Raw genomic sequence first — 21,363 nt, forward strand, 5'->3', positions numbered from 1 at the left:
GCCCTATCATTGTGAGCGTGTGCCAGCACGCAACTCGACCGGCTATACGCCCTCCATGCAGATCTTTGCCACCCGGGGGTCACCCGACTTTACCATTTCGTGAAAGCCCGGAACCTGCCTTACTCCCTTGAGGAAATCAGGACAATGGCCAGGGACTGTCAAGTCTGCGCTGAGTGCAAACTGCACTTCTACTGTCCCAAACAGGCACAACTTATCAAGGTCACCCACCCCTTTGAGCGACTGAGTGTCGACTTTAAGGGCCCCCTTCCCTCCACCGACCACAATGTCTACTTTCTCAACATAATTGACATATACTCGCAGTTCCTCTTTGCCATCCCCTGCCCCAATACCACTTCCACGTCCGTCATAAAAGCCCTGCGCCAGCTCTTCACTCTGTTCGGATATCCCTGCTATATCCAGAGTGACAGAGGGTCCTTGTTTATGAGTGACGAGCTGCCCCAGTACCTGCTGGCTAGGGGTATTGCTACTAGAAGGACCACGAGCTATAATCCCTGGGGAAATGGACAGGTGGAGAGGGAGAATGCCACTGTGTGGAAGGCCACACTCTTAGCCCTTAGGTCAAAGGGATTGCCTGTCTCTCGCTGGCAGGAGGTCCTCCCTGAGGCACTCCACTCCATCCACTCCCTGTTATGCACGTCCACCAATGCCACCCCTCATGAGCGCCTCTTTTCTTTTCCCCGGAAGTCTGCCACTGGGACCACCCTACCGGCTTGGCTGATGTCCCCAGGGCCAGTGCTGCTCCGGAAACATGCGGGAGCAATAAATACTCCCCGCTGGTCGAGAGGGTTCACCTACTTCATGCGAACCCCCAGTATGCCTACGTGGTCTTACCTGATGGGCAGGAGGACACGGTCTCCGTCCGCGACCTGGCACCTGCAGGAGCACCAGACCCCTACCTGGAACACTCCACGGTGACTCTGAACCCCGTACCCACCGATGTATATACCCACGAGACACCGCGCACACCAAGCCCTACACATACTCTTCACAACACTCTCATACCAGGCGCCACGCACACGCATGAGGGATTACTGATGCCTAATGGGCTGGCACCTCAAGTCCAGGGTTGTGATCTCAGGATTGTTACCTGTGCTAAATGCAACTGAGGCCAGAACTAGGAAGATTATACAGTTTAACCCGTGGCCAAAGAGTCGATGTAGGAGGGAGGGCATAAGAGTTTTGAATCGTTGGGTGCTCCTCCAGGAAAGGAGGGTCCTGTACAGAAGAGACGATTGCACCTGAACTGGAGGGGGCCTAATAGCCTAGTGGGAAGGTTTGCTAATGCTGTACAGTGAGGTTTAAGCTGGAACTGCATGCGTACCAGAGTGCCAGAAGAGTTAGTGGAGAATTTGTGGAGACAGATATTAGGAAGACCTCAGTCAAGTCAGGAATCAAAAAGTTGAGCATGGTGAGACTAGTGTCCTGAACTGTGTATATTTCAAAGTGTGAAGTATTGTATGAAAGGTTGATTATGAATAAACACCTGGAATTATGACTTTGTAGCCATTAGTGAGACTTGGTTCCAGGAGGGGCAGGACTGGCAGTTCAATATTCTGGGGTTCTGTAGTTTTAGACATGACAGAATCGGAGGGTGTAAAGGACAGGTGATGTTACAAGCCAGGGAAAATGTTTCAGCAGTGCACAGTCAGGACAGATGGGAGAACTCATCTAGTGAGGCATTATGGCTGGAAATGAGAAATAAAAAAACCCATGACATCATTAATGGGGCTATTTTATTGACCACCTGACAGTCAGAGGGATTTAGAGGAAGAGATTTGTAGAGTTTGCAGATTGTTTCAATATAACTTTGTGATAGTAGGTTATTTTAACATTCTTGATATTGATTGGGACAACCATGCTGTAAAAGGACCAGATGCTATAGAGTTTGTCAAGTGTGATTAGGAAAGTTTCCTGAACCAGCATGTAGTGGGAAGGGGACAGCCAGGGGTTGTGATGCATATTGACTTAATGATGGGCAGAAAAAGGGAAGAGGTTCAACACAGTAAGTATATAGAGCAGAGAAAGAGGCTGAAGAGAAGGGTCTCCAAGGTTGTAATCTCTGGATTACTCCCTGTGCCACGGGCTAGTGCAGGTACGAATGGTGGTAACGAGTGGCTGTGGAGATGGTGCAGGGTACAGAGTTTCAAGTTCTTGAATCATTGGAATCTTTTCTGGGGAAGGGGTGACCTGCACAAAAGGGATGGGTTGCAGCTAAACTGCAGGGAAACAAATGTCCTTCCTGGGAAGTTTGCTAATGCTGCTCTGGAGAGTTTGAACTAGTTTTGCTGGAGGCTGGGAACTGGAGCCCCAGATCAGTAAGGGAAGGATTGGATCAGAAGGGAGGGAAGGCATTGAAAAGCAAAATCAAGATAACAAGGTATGATAGGTCAGACAGTTTGAAGTGTGTATATTTTAATATTAGGGGTATTATGGGTAAGGGTGATTAACTTAGAGCGTGGATAAGTACGTAGAACTACAATGTTGGAGCCATTACTGAAACTTGGCTGAGGAAAGAGCAGGAATGGGGGATTAATGTAGCAGGTTTTCAAAGTTTAAGAAAAGATGGAGGAGGAGGTCAAAGAGAATTTAGAATTGCACAACTAACCAGGGACAATATCACAGGTGCACTCAGGGGAGACAGAATGGAGGGGTCAGGGACAGAGCCCATGTGGGTAGAACTCAGGAATAGGAAGGGTGCAATCACACTGATGGGACTGTTATACAGACCGCTAATAACTGGAGGACATTGAGGAACAGATATTTAAACAGATAGGGAAAGGTGTAAAGGTAAGTGGGTTGTGGTCATGGGGGGATTTCCACCCATCAACACTCAGATGCAGGCCATGGTCTCAGTTCAGTACAGAGATGAGTAAACCTTGCAGGGCAGTAATCTGAACTGACTTCTCCCTCGCCTCAGGCCCCAACACACTGACCTTTTCGATCTGGCCAAGCACTTGAATTGTCCAAACCTCAGGTCATTCCTCCTGCTTCGATACGCTCTTGGGCTGTTGCCCAACTGCCTGAATTCAGCTCCGTGTTTAAATTGATAAAACCTCAGGTTATTCTTCGCTCTCGGGCCTGGGTCCTGTCCCAACTGCCTTGACTGTGCATCTCCCCCACCTGTCCCGCTTCGCTTCTGCCAAAGGAAGTTGGCTCCATGTCCGCACAAGCAATAGCCATACACTGGCTCATTCTCGGCTCTCTCACCCGGACCCCACTGTCTCGATTTGGCCCGTACTCACCAGGCCACTACCGTCCTACACCTCTGAGACTTCAGTTCCAACTGCTTTTTTTTGTTTTATTTGCCACCAGCAATTTGTCACTGAGCTGCAACCAGAAAATAAATCTTGAATAAATTTTTGCATCTGTATTTAACCAGGAGCCGGACACAGAGTCTAGAGAAGTGAGGCAAAGCAGCATCAACTTCATGGACCCTTACAGATTACAGAGGAGATGGTGTTCGCTCACCTGAGCCAAAAAGTGGTAATCTCTGGTTTATTACCTGAGCCATATGCAAATTAGCACAGGGTGAAGAAGATTAGAGAGTTAAATGCATGACTCTAGGATTGGTGTAGGAGAAGTGGGTTTGAATTAATGGAGAACTGGCACCAGTACTGGGGAAGGAGGGAGCTGTTCCATTGCAATGGGCTCCACCTGAACCATGAACAAAAGAAAACCTGCAGATGCTGTCATCTGGTTCGGACATGGACCAAGTGCAGAGTGAGAGACACTGAAGCAGGTCGATAGTTCACAGACTTTAATGCAAACAGTGTTAAAGGGAAAGAAAGCAATAAACACTAGGCCAAACAGGGCCATTAACTAAAACTCTTTGTTGTAACGTAATCATTATAAAAATAAGTCAATACAAATCAGGATAATGGTAATATAGCGATACTCCCACTAGGGGATGCTGTTTGTAAAGAGAGGCTGGTTCTGGGTTTGGAGAGGTTTCACTTCCACTTTCTTGTCCGGTGTGCATGTGTATAGCTTCTCTGCCATGCAGTATAGTTCAGTGAAAGCCTCTGTATGTAAGTATTGGTTTTGCCATCCAGATAAAGTTGTTCCTTTGGGCATGCAGTTGTCGAGTGGTCCTTTTTCAAAGTAGAAGTTACCACACTCTCAAATGGAAAGCAAAGTCTACACTGCGGCTGAAAAGAACAACTAAGAATTAAACGAATACTGCTAGTCTTCAGAGACAGTTGACTCGACAGTCCAGTTTCTCAGGCAAGGCGGAATGCAGATGACAAAGCGTAGCTATGTCCAAGTCTCAACAAAAACTGCGATGGAATGAATGGAGCTAAATACTATCAAAATAAAATGATAAAAAGCTGACACGTGCATTTTCGCAAGCGCAATTGCCGAATCTGCTGCGCTGCCGAATCCGTGGTTGCGACAGAAGCTGGAAATCCGAGCCCAAAACGTTGACTGTGCTTTTATCCACAGATGATGCCTGGCCTGCTGAGTTCCTCCACCTGAACCGTGATGGGACCTGGATCTTGGTAAAGTGCATAACTAGGGTTTGTTAGAAGTTTGTTTGTTTATTTACAGATACAGTGTGGAGTCGGCCCTTCCATCCCATTGACCCGTCCTGACTAGCAAACACCAACAGCCCTGATTTAACCCTAACCTAATCACAGAACAATTTCCAATGACCTATCAACTTATCTGATACGTCTTTGGACTTTGGACTGTGGGTGGAAACCAAAGCACCCAGGGAATGCTGCATCTGCATCCGCAAAGCAAACAGCTGTAACACTTACCCAACAGGCTGGTATATGTCTAGAGGAAAAGGAGATCCAGCCACTCACCACCCCCACCTCCCGTACACGCAGGTGCTGTGAGAATGAAGTTTATGCCACACGCACACACACTATATCAAACTCACACCAGATACCGTTATGGAATACACTTTAAAGATTTTACTAAAACTAAAAGAGTACTATGCAATACAATATATATGAAAGAAAAGAAAAAGTAAAAGGAGCCAACTTATCAAAGTTCTGTCAGTTTAGTGCACATAGTTGGAGCTCAGCCATCAAACCATTCGACCCCTCGTCACTTTCCTCCAACCTCCACGTCCTCGCACCTGGGACCACCCCCGATGGTCGACCAAGCAGTGCAGCGCACGTCCACCTTCCTCGACCTCTCCTTCCCACCTCCCCTGAAAAGACCACGAAACCCCCCAAGCTCCCAGCCCCACAAGACAAAATAACATTCCCCATTGGTCAACAAATGAATACAATCCCCATATCAGCAAGTCTAAAGCTAAACAACTGCGAGAAAAAAACACTTATCAGACATAAAGTCTTAACAAACCAAAGAAGCCATTTTGAGTAACATACACAGTACATTGTACATTCTCCCCCCACCAGCAAATGTCATGCCCTCATGACATTACCAGAGTTCCCCAAAGCTTCTTGCAACACACAAAACCCAACCCAGGTGCAGAAAGCAGCGACATAACTACCCGGAGCAGTAGAAATCACACTCGGTTCTCCTGGTACCACATATGTCAACCGCTCCGGGGGGCGCCTACTTCTCTGAGATCTCCGTACCCCTTCTGCTGACCCTTCCGCCTCACTGGGCTCCCTCTTCACCTGCGAACCCTCTGCCTCAGACACCCCAGGTCTACCTGACAGACCCTCACCCCCTCCCTCACGGGGTTCCCCCCTCACCTGAGAACTCTCTGGCTCATGTTCAGGTTCCACCCTCTCTCCGCCCAATGCTGGCTGCCTGTCCATCTGACCATCAACACCTTCCCTCCTCTCGCCCAACTCAGTAGGGGAAGGGCCAGGAGTCTCCTCTTCTGGTACTGAAACACCAGCAAATGGGAGCAGCGGCCACTCATCTGAGTCGTCATCTTCTCCTCCTCCGAGCCTGGCCACTCCTCTAACATCAAGGACGTATGCTCGATCCAGGTCTCATAATCCACCTCCCCGCCCGGGGTAGGCTTGGCTCCAGAGAACACCCCCAGCTTCAGCCGTGGCCTCTCGGCCACTCCCACCAGGGAGTTAGGTGCGGCCGCCAGCTCCGAGGTTTCTACCCTCCGCTCACTACACAGGCATACTGCACCAGTACATCTTCCAACTCGCACCAGCTAACAATCTTATTATGAAGGACCCCACACACCCCTCTTCTGCCTCCTGCCATCTGGGAAAAGGCACCATAGCATTCAGGCTCTCACAACTAGACTAGGTAACAGTTTCTTCCCCTAAGCTATCAGACTCCTCAATACCCAGAGCCTGGACTGACACCAACTTATCTACTGATATCTACTATAAACCTACAGACTCTCACAGCTACCTGGACTATTCCTCTTCCCACCCTGTCTCTTGCAAAAAGGCTTTCCCCTTCTCACAATTCCTCCGTCTCCGCCACATCTGCTCTCAGGATGAAGCTTTTCTTTCCAGGACGAAGAAGATGTCTTCCTTTTTTAAGCAAAGGGGCTTCCCTTCGTCCACCATCAACTCTGCTCTCAAACGCATCGCTCCCATTTCCCGCACATCTGCCCTCACCCCATCCACCTGCCACCCCACTCGGGATAGGGTTCCGCTTGTCCTTACCTACCACCCCACCAGCCTCCAGGTCCAACATATAATTCTCCATAACTTCCGCCACCTCCAATGGGATCCCACTACTAAACGCATTTTTCCCTCCCCCCCGTCTTTCTGCTTTTTGCAGGAATCGCTCCCTACGCGATTCCCTTGTCCACTCGTCCCCCCCATCCTTTCCCACCAATCTCCCTCCTGGCACTTATCCTTGTAAACGGAACAAGCGCTACACCTGCCCTTACACTTCCTCCCTCACCACCATTCAGGGCCCCAGACAATCCTTCCAGGTGAGGCGACACTTCACCTGTGAGTCGGCTGGTGTGGTATACTGTGTTCGGTGCTCCCAGTGTGGCCTTTTATATATTGGCGAGATCCAACGCAGACTGGGAGACCGTTTCATGGAACACCTATGCTCGGTCTGCCAGAAAAAGCAGGATCTCCCAGTGGCCACACATTTTAATTCCACGTCCCATTCCCATTCTGATATGTCTACCCATGGCCTCCTCTATTGTCAAAATGAATCCAAACTCAGGTTGGAGGAACAACACCTTATATATCGGCTGGGTAGCCTCCAACCTAATGGCATGAACATTGATTTCTGTAACTTCTGTTAATGCCCCTCCTTCCCTTTTTACCCCATCCCTGACATATTTAGTTGTTTGCCTGTTCTCCATCTCCCTCTGGTGCTCCCCCCCTTACTTTCTCCTGAGGCCTCCCGTCCCATGATCCTTTCCCTTCTCCAGCTCTGTATCACTTTCGCCAATCACCTTTCCATCTCTTAGCTTCATCCCACCCCCTCCGGTCTACTCCTATCATTTCGCATTTCCCCCTCCCCCCTCTACTTTCAAATCTCTTACTATCTTTCCTTTCAGTTAGTCCTGACGAAGGGTCTCGGCCCGAAACATCGACATCGCTTCTCCCTATAGATGCTGCCTGGCCTGCTGTGTTCCACCAGCATTTTGTGTGTGTTGTTGTTTACTGCCCTATTGTATTGTTTATTACTTATTGTAATGTCTGCACTGTTTTGTGCACTTTATGCAGTCCTGGGTAGGTCTGTAGTCTAGTGCAGTTTCTTTCTGTGTTGTTTTTGACATAGTTCAGTCTAGCTTTTTTACTGTTTCATGTGACGCCATGGTCCTGAAAAATGTAGTCTTATTTTTACTATGTACTGTACCAGCAGTTATGGTTGAAATGATAATAAAAAGTGACTTGACTTGACTTGACTTGAAAACTCACATGTTCCACAGGGTGGACATGCAAAACCCTCAGAGAGGATGATGGGATTGAACTCTGAACTCCAACGTCACAAGCTGAAATAGCATCACACTAACCGTTATCCAACCACGGTGCCCAAATATATTAATACATATAATATTATGTGGGGCACAGATAGATGCCAGTGTCTTTTCCCCACCGGTGAAATGTCTCGTCCCAGAGGGCAGGCATTGAAAGTGAGAGAGGGTAATTTCAAAGGAGAGATGAGGGGCAAGTTTCTGAAACAGAGAAGGGAGAGAGTCTGGAATTCACTGCTGGGGTGGTGATGGAGACAAATATGACAGAGATGTTCAAGAGGTCCTTGGATAGAGACATGAATTGGCAGGAAGTGGAAGGATATGGACATTGTGTGGGTTGAAATTATTAGTTTCACTGGGCATTTGATTGTGAATTTTAATTATTTTGACACATCAAGTCCAAGGGGTCTGTCCAGGGCAGTATTGTTCTGTGTCTGATGTTCAAAATGACATTGAAGGGAATGGAGGGATATGGAAGATATACAGGAGGAGGACATTTAGTACAAATTGTCACCAAGATCAGCACAGCATTGTGGGCTGAATGGCCTGTCCAGTGATGTACTGTTCTATGTTCCAACATCTAGATTCTGATTACATTTCACCCCCTCGATCTCAACCTCCCACCAGGATTGGTTTCCCCTAGAAAATCCCAAATGCTGTCTCTGGTGAAGTTCTGGTCTCACACGTCAAATGAGTAGAATGTCTGGGCCTTCAACCTTTTCACGTCTGATGAGTGTGTCTGTGCAGAAATCCATCCGGGGTTCCTCCCCACCGGTGGTCACACAGACGATTCCCACTGTGGTTCAGCTGGTAGACGGTGGTTTATTGTCGGCTGAAACAAAAACAACAACGAGCTGTGTGAGGTGAGCCGGTGAAGAATGGGAGAGTTAAACTCAGTGGCAGACACTGCCTGAGTGGTTTTCTCGAGTCTCTGACCATCGTGGATTTGGGGTCTCAGGTTTGAGTCACCTCTGCTGGCCCTGAGCGTGGACCTGTGGCCAGGGAAAATGAATTGGTCAACATGGACGGTTCTGACCATCATCCCAGGTTACTGCTGGATGCAGGGTGCTGAGGGCAGAAGCACCCATGGGTGGGGGACTCGATCAGCAACACAATGTTGCTGTTCTAATGCTGGACTCATATCGGGGGCCCTGAACAGACCATGCAAAGTGGATGTGGAGAACAGAGCACTCAGTCCCTCCAATCCGTTCTGTCACTTGATCAGATAGTGGCCGATGGGTTTTAGCCCTACTCAACTTTCACAGTCCAAAACCAGTAAATTCTAGTTGGTTCCAACCAGGAATTCCCACCTGTGTTGGGAGAGGGTTGCACATCTCCATGGCAACACCAGTGTGTTTCCAGAGCAGCTGGGCTACAGTGATATTGTACAGTTGCCGCACGTTCTGGATTCCGCATGAGAACAAATGGTTTCTCTACATCCATCAGAATGGACTCCATTGACATTGACTAATCCTCTCGTATCACATTCTTGGTGAGATCTCCAGTACAGAGGAACACAAGGGGATCAGTGAGGTCACACCTAGTTGTACCATTTTCTGGTGTGTGATCTCCAGTGTACAGGAACACAGAGGGAACAGGACTCAACCAATTCCATCATGAGTACAACTCTCCTCATCACTGAGAACATCGACAAGAGATGATGTCTCAGGAAGGTGCAATCCATCAGAGAACCCCACCATCCGGCCGTATCCTCTACTTAATGCTGTCTTCAGGCAGCAGGTACAGGAACCTGAAATTACACACATCGAGGTGCAACAACAGCTTCTTCCCCACTGCCATCGGGGTCTTGAACACACCGGGTTGTGGTTTCTCTCTGTGCCTTGTGGCCCTTTTTGGTGGCAATATAGCCATTTTGTTAACATTTATCTGTTTTTCATGAGGTTGGGTTGACAGCTGAGCACTCCAGTGAGCACGGAAAGGAAGTGTGCAAGGAACCAGCAAGATTCAAACCTGGGACCAATTGATTGAAGTCTGGTACTGATACCACTACACCATTGATCAGCTTGAAGAAACTTGCACTTGAAAATTAACTCTTCTAAACTGTCTAAACTGAGAGCACTGCAATCCAATTGTGCAAATGGCTGGGAACATTGAACCTTGCCTCATCTCGCCAGTAGATCTGGTTCAGATGACACTGTGAGCTTGCTCAGGGATTGATGTCCTTTCCCCAAAGTCTCCATGAGGAGTTACTGATGGGTCCAGATGAGGACGGGGAGTGTGAGTGGGAGTTTTGCCTCGGTCATCACCTTCCAAATTCCAGCAACTCTTGTAACAGCTCCTGTTGGACATATCAGGGACAGTACTTGCTCAGCCTTGAAACCAATGGAGGTGATGAACAACACTGGGTCTTTTAGATACTCAGTTTTGCCAGGACTGTGAGGATGTGTGTACACGGCTGAGTGACCTAATTCAGTAAAAGGTGTGAATTCACATCCTGGTCCCATTGGTCATCAGACTGAGCTCCCACTGACCCATTACCACAGTGGGCTCATTGCTCACTGGGTGTTCCTGTCTAAAGACTTCTCCACATTCTCACCACTTCCACAGCAGTTGATATGGTTTAGCCGGCATGTCCAAAGATGTTGCTACGTACCTTGGAGATGACCGTAGATGGACTGAGTGGGACGTTGCAGAGCCTAGTAGAGAACACAGAAATGGTGTGAACAGCAGCTTGACAGCCCATGCTGTGGGAAAAGTTTCAATGTTCCAGAGGTGACCTTCCTTACCATGTAGGTGTCGTTTGAATCAACCTGGTGACCTCCAGAACCCTACAACAGAACAATTGAACCATTACATGGGTCTAAACATTGTCAACACTGGCTTTAAGATGAGAGGGGGAAGCTTAAGGGAAATGCGAAGGACAAGTTACCTTCACACAACTCAGACAGACTCTCTCTCAGTCGCAAGGCTGAGAGGGATATCACTCATGCAACAAACGGGAGCAGGAAACCACTCACTGCTTCGATGTTACAATCTGCTGTGTCAGTTCTCTGAGTCCATAGAATCAATGACTGACAGAGTGTGCAGGGGCCTTCTTCCATCAACAACGCACACCACCTGCTGTCTCTGTGTTTCTCTCAGTATCCCGCAACACTTTGGCAACATTGACCAATTCAAACATTGGCAGCAAACCAAGAAAGGCTCCCATTTATTCCCACTCTTTGCTTCCTGCCAGTCAGTCACTGCTTTCCTTACTCTGGCTCTCCTCTCAGCTATTCTCTTCTCCTCACCTGCCAGTCACCTCCCCATGTTGCCCTCTTCCCTGCTTCCCCCCAATGGTCTGCTCTCCTTTCCTATCAGATTCTTTGTTCTTCAGCCCTTTATCTTGCCACCTATCACCACCCAGCTTCTTTCTTCAGCACCCCCCCCCCCCCACACCCATCTGAATCCACCTCTCACCTTCTAGCTTGTATTCCTACCCATCACCCTGCAGCTTCTCATTCTGGCTACTGTGTCCATCCTTTCAAGGCCTGATGAAGGGATTTGGTCCGAAGCCTCTATCTTTCCATAGATACTGCCTGACCTGTGGAGTTTCTCCAGCATTTTGTCTGTGTTGCTCAGGATTTGTTTCATCTGGCATTCGGGTTGGCACAGCCATGATAGGCAGAAGGGCCTGTTCCTGTGCTGTAGAGCTGTACGGTCTGTGGTCAATATCCAGGAACAGCTACACCACATACAGTTGCAAATCATTCAGGCATTGCAGAAATATTCAATGAACCACAATGTCACTGGGGAATATCCCTGATGTAAGAAGCCATGAACATACCAGTGCGATCCCCACACAATTCTACTTGTCTGAGAAAAGCATCAGAACTCACCGGGACACCCCTGGCAACGGAAGCATTTTCATAATCTGCCCCTGGGCTCCGGTGATCAGTTGCTGTGGGTGGGTCTGTGAAATAGAGTATAAAGTATCATTAACATCCGTCTCAGAGCTGAGTCCCACATTGTGTCACAACACAACGACAGGCTCTTTCACAATCAGTCCCCGACCTTTACATTTTAATAACTCCACACAACAATAGGATCAGAATGAATCATTTAGTCACATGTACCGGATGGGTTTCTAAACGCTCTGCGTCTGATGAGGAAAATGCCTCCAGTGACAGCGAGAACTCCCAGCACGACAGCCAGAATGAGCCAGGCCAGGTACGATGGGGCTCGGGACATCTCTGTTTGAGGAACGGAAAGGAAATCACATCAGTGGGTAAACATCTGGGAAGCTCACTGTCAATGTAGAAAGAATCTATTCAGTTCATCTTCCTGTGCCAGCTCTTTGAAAAAGAGGCTCACTGACCCCAGTCCCCTCATTCCCCAGAGTCCTGTGAAAAGTTCTTTACAAGTATTTACCCAATCCCTGAAGGAATGATGTTGTTCCACCTGCTGCACCAACTGACCCAGTGGGTGACTGAATAAAGCACAACCCTCAGAGTCATCCTGTTCCTCGTTGCCGTCTCACTGGAGACCAGAATTCCAGTAAGGCATCGTTACTCTTGTACTCAAATCTGTCCCACAATAATGGACAAGGGAGTTTCTTTCCGAATCACCAGCTGTACCTGCCTGCTGGGTTTGATCTTTGTGTACAAGGCCACCCAGATTCCCCAAGACATGAACGTCCCTCAGTTTGTCTCGATTCAGAAATTACTCTTTGTTTCTATTTTTCCTGCCCACAGAATGATCTCACATTTGTCCACATGATATTCCAACTGTCTTCACCTTGCACATTCACTCAGTGTGTCTACATCCCCGTACGTCTCTGCACCCTCCTGACCAATCTCATTGCCACCTCCTCTGCATCCCCGACAGGCTTGGATACACTTGGTCCCCTCATTGATACAGATTGTTAAAGCAGCGGCCCAGCCCTGATCCCAGTCACTACTGACAGTCTTCCAGCTGGACAATCACCCTCTCTTCCCATTCCTTGTTCTCTGGACTGTGCTCATTTCCATAGATGCTGCCTGGCCTGCTGAGTTCCTCCAGCATTTTGTGGAATTTGAACCTTGATCACCGGCATTGTAAATCGTTATGCTAATCACTACACTACCACGTTACATGATTGAAAGATTTACTAATGTTAATATAGACAACATCCACTTCCCAACCCTCCATTATCTTCATCACCTCCTCAGAAAACTCAGTCAAGCTGATGAGACGTGACACTCTGCAGTAATAGACGACAGAATCACTGTGCACCACGTCTGTGACTGTCAGGGTGACGCTGTTGTTGGACGTGTCTCTGTAGGGCTGGAATCTCTCAGTGAAACCCCGTCCCCACTCTGGGCTGCCTCCTGCCCTGTGTGTTAGAACCCACTCCATGTCCTGCCCAGGTAGTTACCAATACCAGTGGACATCAGTGTGTTCCAGCCTGGCTTTGCTCATGGTACACCATAACCACACCGTGTGACCCTCAGTGACATGCTGTATGCTCGGGGACTGGATAAGGACAGGAATGTCTGCACCTGTAAGGGAGAATATCGTCACTTCAAACACAGCTTGAGGAGTGTTTGGATGGAGTTGCTGTGTGGGGAATGTGGTCTTGAACAGTGTTACTGAGACACAGAGGTGGAGAGAACAAGCCCTGTCTACAGAATGCCTCTGAAAGCCAAGGGTAAGAGCCAAATCTCCACTCTGTGTGGTAAATGTTTTGAAGGTGCATCATGGTCTGGAGGAACATTGTGTCATGAGCTTGTATACAGTATATGTTTTTTATCAAATCACAATAAACTTGAACTATTACTAAGGCAAAGGTGCTTGTGATGCTGAAATCTATGAAATTAGATAAGTCATCTGGACCACATGGTCAACACCCGAGAGTTCTGAAAATGATGGCTGAAGAGATTGCAGAGGCATTAGTAATGATCTTTTAAGATTCACTGGATTCTGAAATGGTTCTGAAAGACTGTGAAATTGTAAATGTCACTCCATTTATTCCCACTCTTTGCCTCCTGCCAGTCAGTCAATTCTCTACCCATGCTAGTATCTTCCCTGTAATACCATGGGCTCTTATCTTGTAAAACAGCCTCATGTGGACTTGTCAAAGGCCTTCTGAAAATCTGAGGGCTCAATATACACCAATTCTCCTTTCTCTACCCTGCCTGCTATTTCCTCAAAGAATTCGTCAGATTTGTCAGGCAGGATATCCCCTTAAGGAAACCGTGCTGACTTTACCCTATCTTATCCTGTGCCTCCAAGTACGCCAAAACCTCGTCCTTAATAATGGGCTCCAACATCTTCCCAACCACTGAAGTCAGGCTAACTGGCCTATAATTTCCTTTGTTTTGCTTCCCTCCCTTCTTAAAGAGTGAAGTGGCATTTTTGGGCCAAGAAAGAATGTTGTGCCATTGGAGAGGGTCGAGAGGAAATTCCTGTGAGGAGTCACACACAGATTGTACTCTTCGCCATAAATGCTGCCTGGCCTGCTCAGATCCTCCAGCATTTTGTGTGTGTAGCTCAGATTTCCAGCATCTGCAGATTTTCCCTTGTTTACGAGGGGTGATTGATTAGTTTGTGGCCTATGGTAGAAGGAGTCAATTCTAGAAAACATAGCAATTTTCAGTTGTCTGAAACAGAAACACCACAAAAGTTATTAACTTTAAACTTTCTGTATAATTAATCAAAGACTTGAACTGCACATGCAAGTAACGAGAGCTGTATAACTCATCTCCTTCTACCTTAGGCCACAAACTTATCAATCAGCCCTCCTATGTCAACTGCTTACTATTTTCCATATTTACTGCCTGGCCTGCTGAGTTCCTCCAGCATTTTGTGTATGTTAATTTTGACTTCCTGCATTTGAAGTTGTATTCAACCTTAGCTTTTTGGGAGAAGACAGAGAGTGGTAGTAGATGGTTGCCTCTCTGACTGGAGGCCTGTGACTAGTGGGCTGAAACATGGCAGATGATATCCAATGCAGACAAGTGCAAGGTGTTACAATTCAGTTGAACCAAACAGGGTAGATCTTACATTGTGAACTTTGTGGTAGAACAAATGGATCTGGGAATACAGGTCTATAATTCATTGGAAGGCATCACAGGTAGTTCGGGTCATAAAGAAACCTTTTGGCACATTGGTATTCATAAATCAAAGTATTGAGTACAGGAGATGGGATGTTATGTTGAAGTTGTATAAGATGTCAGTGAGGCGTAATTTGGAGTATTGCGTGTAATTTCAGTTCCTTACCTGTAGGAAAGATGTAAATAAGTTTGAAAGAGTACAGAGAAAATTTTTAAGGATGTCATCAGGACTAGAAGACCTGAACTTCAAGGAAAGATTTAATGGGTTTGGTCTTCATTCCATAGAATGTAAAAGATTGAGGGAGATTTGATAGAGGTATACATAATTGTGGGGGGTATAGATAGGATAAATGCAAACAGGCTTTTTCCACTGAGGTTGGGTGGGACTGCTACTGGATGACATGGATTGAGGGTGAAAGGTGAAAAGTTTAAGGAAAACATGAGGGATATGTCCTTCACTCAGAGGGTCGTGAGAGTGTAGAATGAGTTGCCAGTGCAAGAGGTGCATGCGAGTTCGATGTCAACATTTAAGAGAAGTTTGGATAGGTTTGGATGATTGGTGGTATGCAGAGACAATTGGGCTGAAGGCCTGTTTCAGTGCTATATTTTCTATGACTTAGTGACTCTAATAATGTTGCTTCTGCCATTAATTGTATTCTCATACCTACTTTGAATTTAATGGCCAGTCAATTTCTTTTACACAATTCATTTTATCCTCTTCTCCTGTCCACTTGTTCTGACTGTTTTTCTGATTGGTAACATCGTCCAGTTCTGACAACTCACACCCACAGGGAGAGCTCTCAGTAAATTGGTTTATTATTGTGTTGGCCAGAAGAAACTTCAGTCTGATCAAGGACAGGGGAAGCAGACAAGCTAGATATCTTTGTTTTCCCCCATTTTGTGGACTCGGAAAAGTTTATTGCTCTTGGATAATCTAATCAGAACAATAATGTGGACACAGGAAGCTTCAGGTAATGATCTGCTAAAACTGAGACCGTTCTCTATTTGTTACGTAAAGGGTGTGGACTCTGAATTCATTCTTGATTCTAGGACAATCTAATCAGAGCATTAAACCTGACACCATTCTCAGAAGAGTAGCTACTTGTTATGTAAAATGCCAGACCTACCAAAGAAGCTATCTGTAATCTCGTTAGACTCTCTCTATGTTGCCTCATTTATCTGGTTTGGACCAGTCAGAGTGTAAAGGTGCAAATATACAAGGCTGGGCTGGGCAGAACCATGAAACAATGTTGGTTGTAGCTCTGCACAATGACCCAGTTAGGTCACGTGACCTTGAGCCAATGGGATGGAGATCCAATGGTTCAATTGATGAGGAACAGTGTAAGACTCAGGAGACCCATACACGCAGGGGTGATGATTCCCAGCAGCCAGAGAGCAACCATTGCAGATAAGGAGGACCCCACAGACACGTGGAGTTTTGGAGCATGAGGAACGCCTGGCCAGCGTAGACTCCTTTCCCAAGTAATACCTTTCCTCTTCATTCACTGTTCATGGAGTCTCAGGGAATTCTAGTAAGGAGCACACAAGTAGTTAAGAGTGTGAACCCATGTGCTTTGTAGTTGAAATAATAAGTTAATTGTCATTAACTACAGATTCTCTGTGCCTCACCGATCATTATTACAAGTGGTGATTCTTGTAACAGAATTGCAGTCCCTGGGTGGGCTCAAGGATAAACTTTCTTCTACGTGGGTGAATTACATTGATCTGGGGCTGGGTAGTTAGTAGTAACTAACCCAGGATAATAAATTCAGGAAATCCTGAAAGTCAAAAGGACTTGGATTGTTTTTATTGGAGGGGATACCTCCAGAAGTATGTGTTGGGAACACATATAAGGAGTTTGTCAGTGACCTTGATTGTGAAGGGAAAACTGCTGGTGATTAAGGAAAATCACCCAAGTGAAGCTGTCGAGCAGGAAGTTTAAACAATTACAAAAAAACAGTAGCAGTTGGGTGTTTAATTGAGGATTTATTAGAATTACGACAAAATGCTATAGCGGAATGGCATAGATTGGAATTGGAAAATGAATGTTGGCAAAAAGCAGAAGCCCAGCGAGATAGGTTACAACAGGAAATCATAGAAAACTGACAAAAAGCTGAGGCCCAGCGAAAGAGGTTAGAAAGAGAACACAAAAGGCTCCAAAAGGAGGTAGAAACCTAAAGAGAAAGGGTTGCTAATTTACAGGGTCAGAGAGGTATGGGCTTGATACATATGAACCATTTTCAGTTCAAGTGTGAGAAATTGCTTACAGGAAAAAAGTAAGCTAGAGGAAGCAGCTGAACTAGTGAAGGATGAAGTGGAAGGATTAAGGAAACAGTGACTTAAAGATGGCTATGAATGTGATTCAGAAATCTGCACAGGAAAGGAATAGTAACAGTGGTGATCATGCAAAGTGTTTAAAGCATATTCAAAAGCTCCAGGACCAACTTGCTACACAGCAAGGTTTAATATGTACTTTTGGATCTGAAAAGGGGGAGGAATGTGAAGAGAGATATTGACTGGCTTGATTTAGCTGATGAAGTTAAGGAAACAGTAACGATAATTAAGAAACACCATTTCCCAAGGAACTCTCATCGACATTCTACCAACGACAGCTGGTGCTACCGTCTGTACGATTGGCACCCATAGTTACTAACAGAGAGGGGGGAGCAAATCAAAATCAGAATATAACATACACCACATTGTTCAGGGTAGAGCACCTTAAAGGTATTGCTAAGGAGATGAGGACATGTGTGCTCGGAAACAATCCTCGAGAGCTTTTCCAAGCAACTAGTCATCAGAGAATAGTACATGGCCTAGACAACTCTGAGGAAAGGAAATTGATTATAATGTGTTTACACACAAATATACACTCAGCTTTGCCAGATATACAAGGACATGGTGGGGGAACAAGTGAGGAACTGAAAAACACAATAACGACTGTTATGTGAGTTAACAGAGGAGACCTGGTAGAGGTGCTGACCAGATGTTACCAAAGAGAGGCGAACATCCCACTACGTTTGCATCCCATTTACGGACTGTGTTCCAAGGGGTTTATGGGACAGAATTAGAGCAGGACCATTTAGGACCAGAGGCCTCTAATAGATGGTTGAGAACACTGGAGTCTCACTGTACCTATGAATCTAAAAAAAGGCACTGGAAAAGTTTGATTCTTCTGAACCCACACATACTGAGGCATGGGTACTGAGGAAAATGTGTAGAGCGTGGGAAAAGGAGATACAAAGACCATCTAAACTCTCTAATGGGCAGGTGATGCCTGTTAAAAGTCAAGCACCTGCCTGGAGAAATTAGGGTAAGGGGCACACCCTGGGGACTTCCCTGCCACACCATCAAGGGGCAAAGAGGGGCAGAGAAAATGGAACAGGGCCAGGGACAGGGAGAAATCAAGGTGGAGTAATTAAATGCTATAATTGTGGTCAAGAGGGGCACGTTAAGAGAGAATTTCCAAACCTGAGACGAGAAAGAGCAGAGCAATGCGGTTTGCCATTGGAGGGGCCAGAAAGACTGAGTCCACAAAATGACATGGTGGAGACACCACCATCCAGGGTATTGTACCCTGAGCTTCAATGGCAGTGTCAGGCCTCACCAACATGGGTGTGACACAAGGTGGGTTTTAACCTCTAGTGAGTGGCAGGATCAGAGGCCGCCTTGTTACCTTTTTATGGGACACTGGAGTATCCCAAGACACCATCAATACCACTAATATGAATAATGTAAATTGGGAGATATGAGGTAAAATTATCCTAGGTGGATTCACAGGACATTCACAAGTGGGACATGTGAGTGTACCTTTGGAAGCTAAAACAGGAGATATAACATTGAAACATTCAGTTTTGTTGGTGGAATTACTCAGGAAGCAGGAACATATACTGGGGAGTGATTACATGGCCAAAGCAGGGCTTTGTTTTGACCCAGTTAATTGTATGATTTGGCCGATGCCAACTGGACCACATGCAGATCCCAGTTGGAGAATATCAGGATAGAATATGCACAATGGGTGAAATGTGGATAAAACCGGAAGAGATGAGCAATGACCAGAAGGTGCAGCAAATTATTGCACAGAACTCGGAGGCACTTGCAAGGCACAAACATAACTGGAAAGATGGCTGGCAGTATGTGCATACAAGGTCCAGACCCCAAACCCCAAAAGCAATATGGGTTTCCAAAAAATAAGAGGAAGATGTAGGTAAGGTAATACAGAGTTTGATACAACAAGGAGTACTGAGGCCCGTAGTCTCCACTAATAACTCACCTATGTGGCCAGTGAGGAAACCAGATTGGGTGGAGGTTGACAAATAGACTACTGAGAGCTGAATAAAGTAACTCTATTAACAGCCCCAACTGTAGCAACTTGCCAGGAGACGGGTGGTCAAACAGAATGAAAGAGAACAATGGTTCGCAGTTTTAGACATAAATAATGGACTTTGGTCTATTCCACTAAAACAAGAGTGTCAATACAAGTGTACCTTACTAGAACAACAGTATACATGGACTGCCCTACCACAGGGGTTCCATATTTCCCCATCTATATTTCACCAATGCTTAGGTGAAGGGTTAAAATGGCTTTCAGAACCCAAGTGCTTGGTACAATATGTTGATCTACTCCTGCAGACTGAAACCAAGCAGGATCATTATCAGCTACGGACAGAACTGCTGCAATCATTGGAAGTTGTCACAGGCAGATAGGGTCAGAAAGTAAACTTTTGGCTCATTGGTATTCATAAATCATAGTACTGAGTACAGGAGATGGGATGTTATGTTGAAGTTGTATAAGATGTCAGTGAGGCATAATTTGGAGTACTGTACAAACAGTACAGTTTGTGGCCCAAGGTAGAAGGAGTCAATTTTAGAAAACCTAGCAATTTTCAAGTATCTGAAACAGGGATTCCACAAAAGTTATTAACTTCAAACTTTCTACATAATCACTCAAAGAGTTGAACTACACATGTCTGTAACAAGAGCTGTATAACTCATCTCCTTCTACCATAGGCCACAAACTTATCAATCACCCCTCGTAGTTTTGGAAAGATGTAAATAAGGTTGAAAGAGGACAGAAAAGATTTTCAAGGATGTCATCAGGACTAGAGGACTTGAGCTCTAAGGAAAGATTTAACAGGTTAGATCTTCATTCCTTAGAATGTAGAAAATTGAAGGGAGATTTAATAGAGGGATACAAAATTGTTGGGGGGTATAGATAGGATAAATGCATACAGGCTTTTTCCACTGAGGTTGGGTGGGACTACCACTGGATGACATGGATTGAGAGTGAAAGGTGAAAAGTTTAAGGGGAGCATGAAGTGAATCTTCTTCACTCAGAAGGTGGTGAGAGTGTGGAATGAGCTGCCAGCACAAGTGGTGCATGCAAGCTTGATTTGAAGTTTTACGAGAAGTTTGGATATGTACATGGCTGATCGGGGTATTGAAGTCTCAGTGCAGGTCGATTGGAGTAAGCAGTTTAAAACGTTCAGCACAGACTAGATGTGCTGAAGGGCCTACTGTACTTTTCTATGACTTGATGACACTAATAATGTTCCTTCTGCCATTAGTTGTATTCTCGTACTTACTTTGAATTTAATGGCCAGTCTGTTTCTTTTACACACAACATTTTATCCTCTTCTCCTGTCCATTTGTTCTGACTGTTTTTCCGATTGGTAACATCGTCCAGTTCTGACAACTCACACCCACAGGGAGAGCTCTCAGTAAATTGGCTTATTATTGTCACACATACTGAGGTACAGAGAAAAACCTGTTCACCCACAAAATGATTTGCCAAGATTTTCTATATTATTCCAGAATACTTGTCCTTTCCCTCTTTTCCATTTCCCAACTGTTACCAGTTTACACTCCAGGGGAAACCATCCGACTCTCTGTTCTACTGGGGACATTACAGAACCCCCTGTGTCTGACAGTCATCGTGTGAAGGTTGGATACTGAGATGCTGTTATTGTCAGTGTAAACTGACGTTGACTTACCAGTTACATTGAGCTGCGTTCCTCTTCCGTAGATGTAATTCCACACACTGCAGTTGTACACTGCAGTGTCACTAATAGATGTGTTGCCGATGGTCAGAATGTAACTGTTACTCACAACATTCCTGTAAGACTGAAAACGATCAGAGATACCCCCGGACCTGCTCACCGAGTCATTCACAAAGTGACTCAACGCCCACTCAATCTTGTTCCCAGGCCGCTGGTGGTACCAGTGGACGTCGGTGACATTCACACTGGCATTATACAAGGCACAGTGGAGCTGGACAGTTACACCCTCTGGCACCTTGCTGACTGGTGGATACTGCACAAGGACGGGATCATCTGTGCGATCTGTGTGTTGGATATGGATACATTAATGTGTATTTATGGAGATCAATACAAGGCAGTATATTTTCCCAGCATTTAACAATTTCTAAAATTTAAATAAATGTTAACAACAAGAACAATTTTCAGTCTC

General features: G+C 46.0%; 1 protein-coding gene across 4 annotated transcripts in view; it reads right to left on the reverse strand.

Moving 5' to 3' along the window:
• Positions 1–3,763: 3,763 nt before the first annotated feature.
• The window catches only part of LOC140730220 (uncharacterized), a 59,417-nt gene continuing 41,817 nt past the window's right edge, over positions 3,764–21,363 (reverse strand). The window contains exons 3-9 of one of the 4 annotated variants that reach the window (XR_012099542.1): positions 21,055–21,236; positions 11,941–12,057; positions 11,704–11,777; positions 10,612–10,653; positions 10,479–10,521; positions 8,581–8,696; positions 3,764–4,516 (exon numbers count right to left, since the gene is read on the reverse strand). Coding sequence is in view for 2 of the 4 variants with exons in the window: in XM_073050383.1 (XP_072906484.1) it covers positions 8,668–8,696; positions 10,479–10,521; positions 10,612–10,653; positions 11,704–11,777; positions 11,941–12,057; positions 20,889–21,236 (653 nt within the window). In the remaining 2 variants the exon portion in view is untranslated. Of the gene's footprint in view, positions 8,697–10,478; positions 10,522–10,611; positions 10,654–11,703; positions 11,778–11,940; positions 12,058–20,888; positions 21,237–21,363 lie in introns of all 4 variants that reach the window. The other 3 variants (XR_012099541.1, XM_073050384.1, XM_073050383.1) reach the window with 3 other exon arrangements.

The sequence above is a fragment of the Hemitrygon akajei genome, chromosome 7, assembly GCF_048418815.1.
Source record: "Hemitrygon akajei chromosome 7, sHemAka1.3, whole genome shotgun sequence".
Taxonomy (NCBI): Eukaryota; Metazoa; Chordata; class Chondrichthyes; order Myliobatiformes; family Dasyatidae; genus Hemitrygon; species Hemitrygon akajei.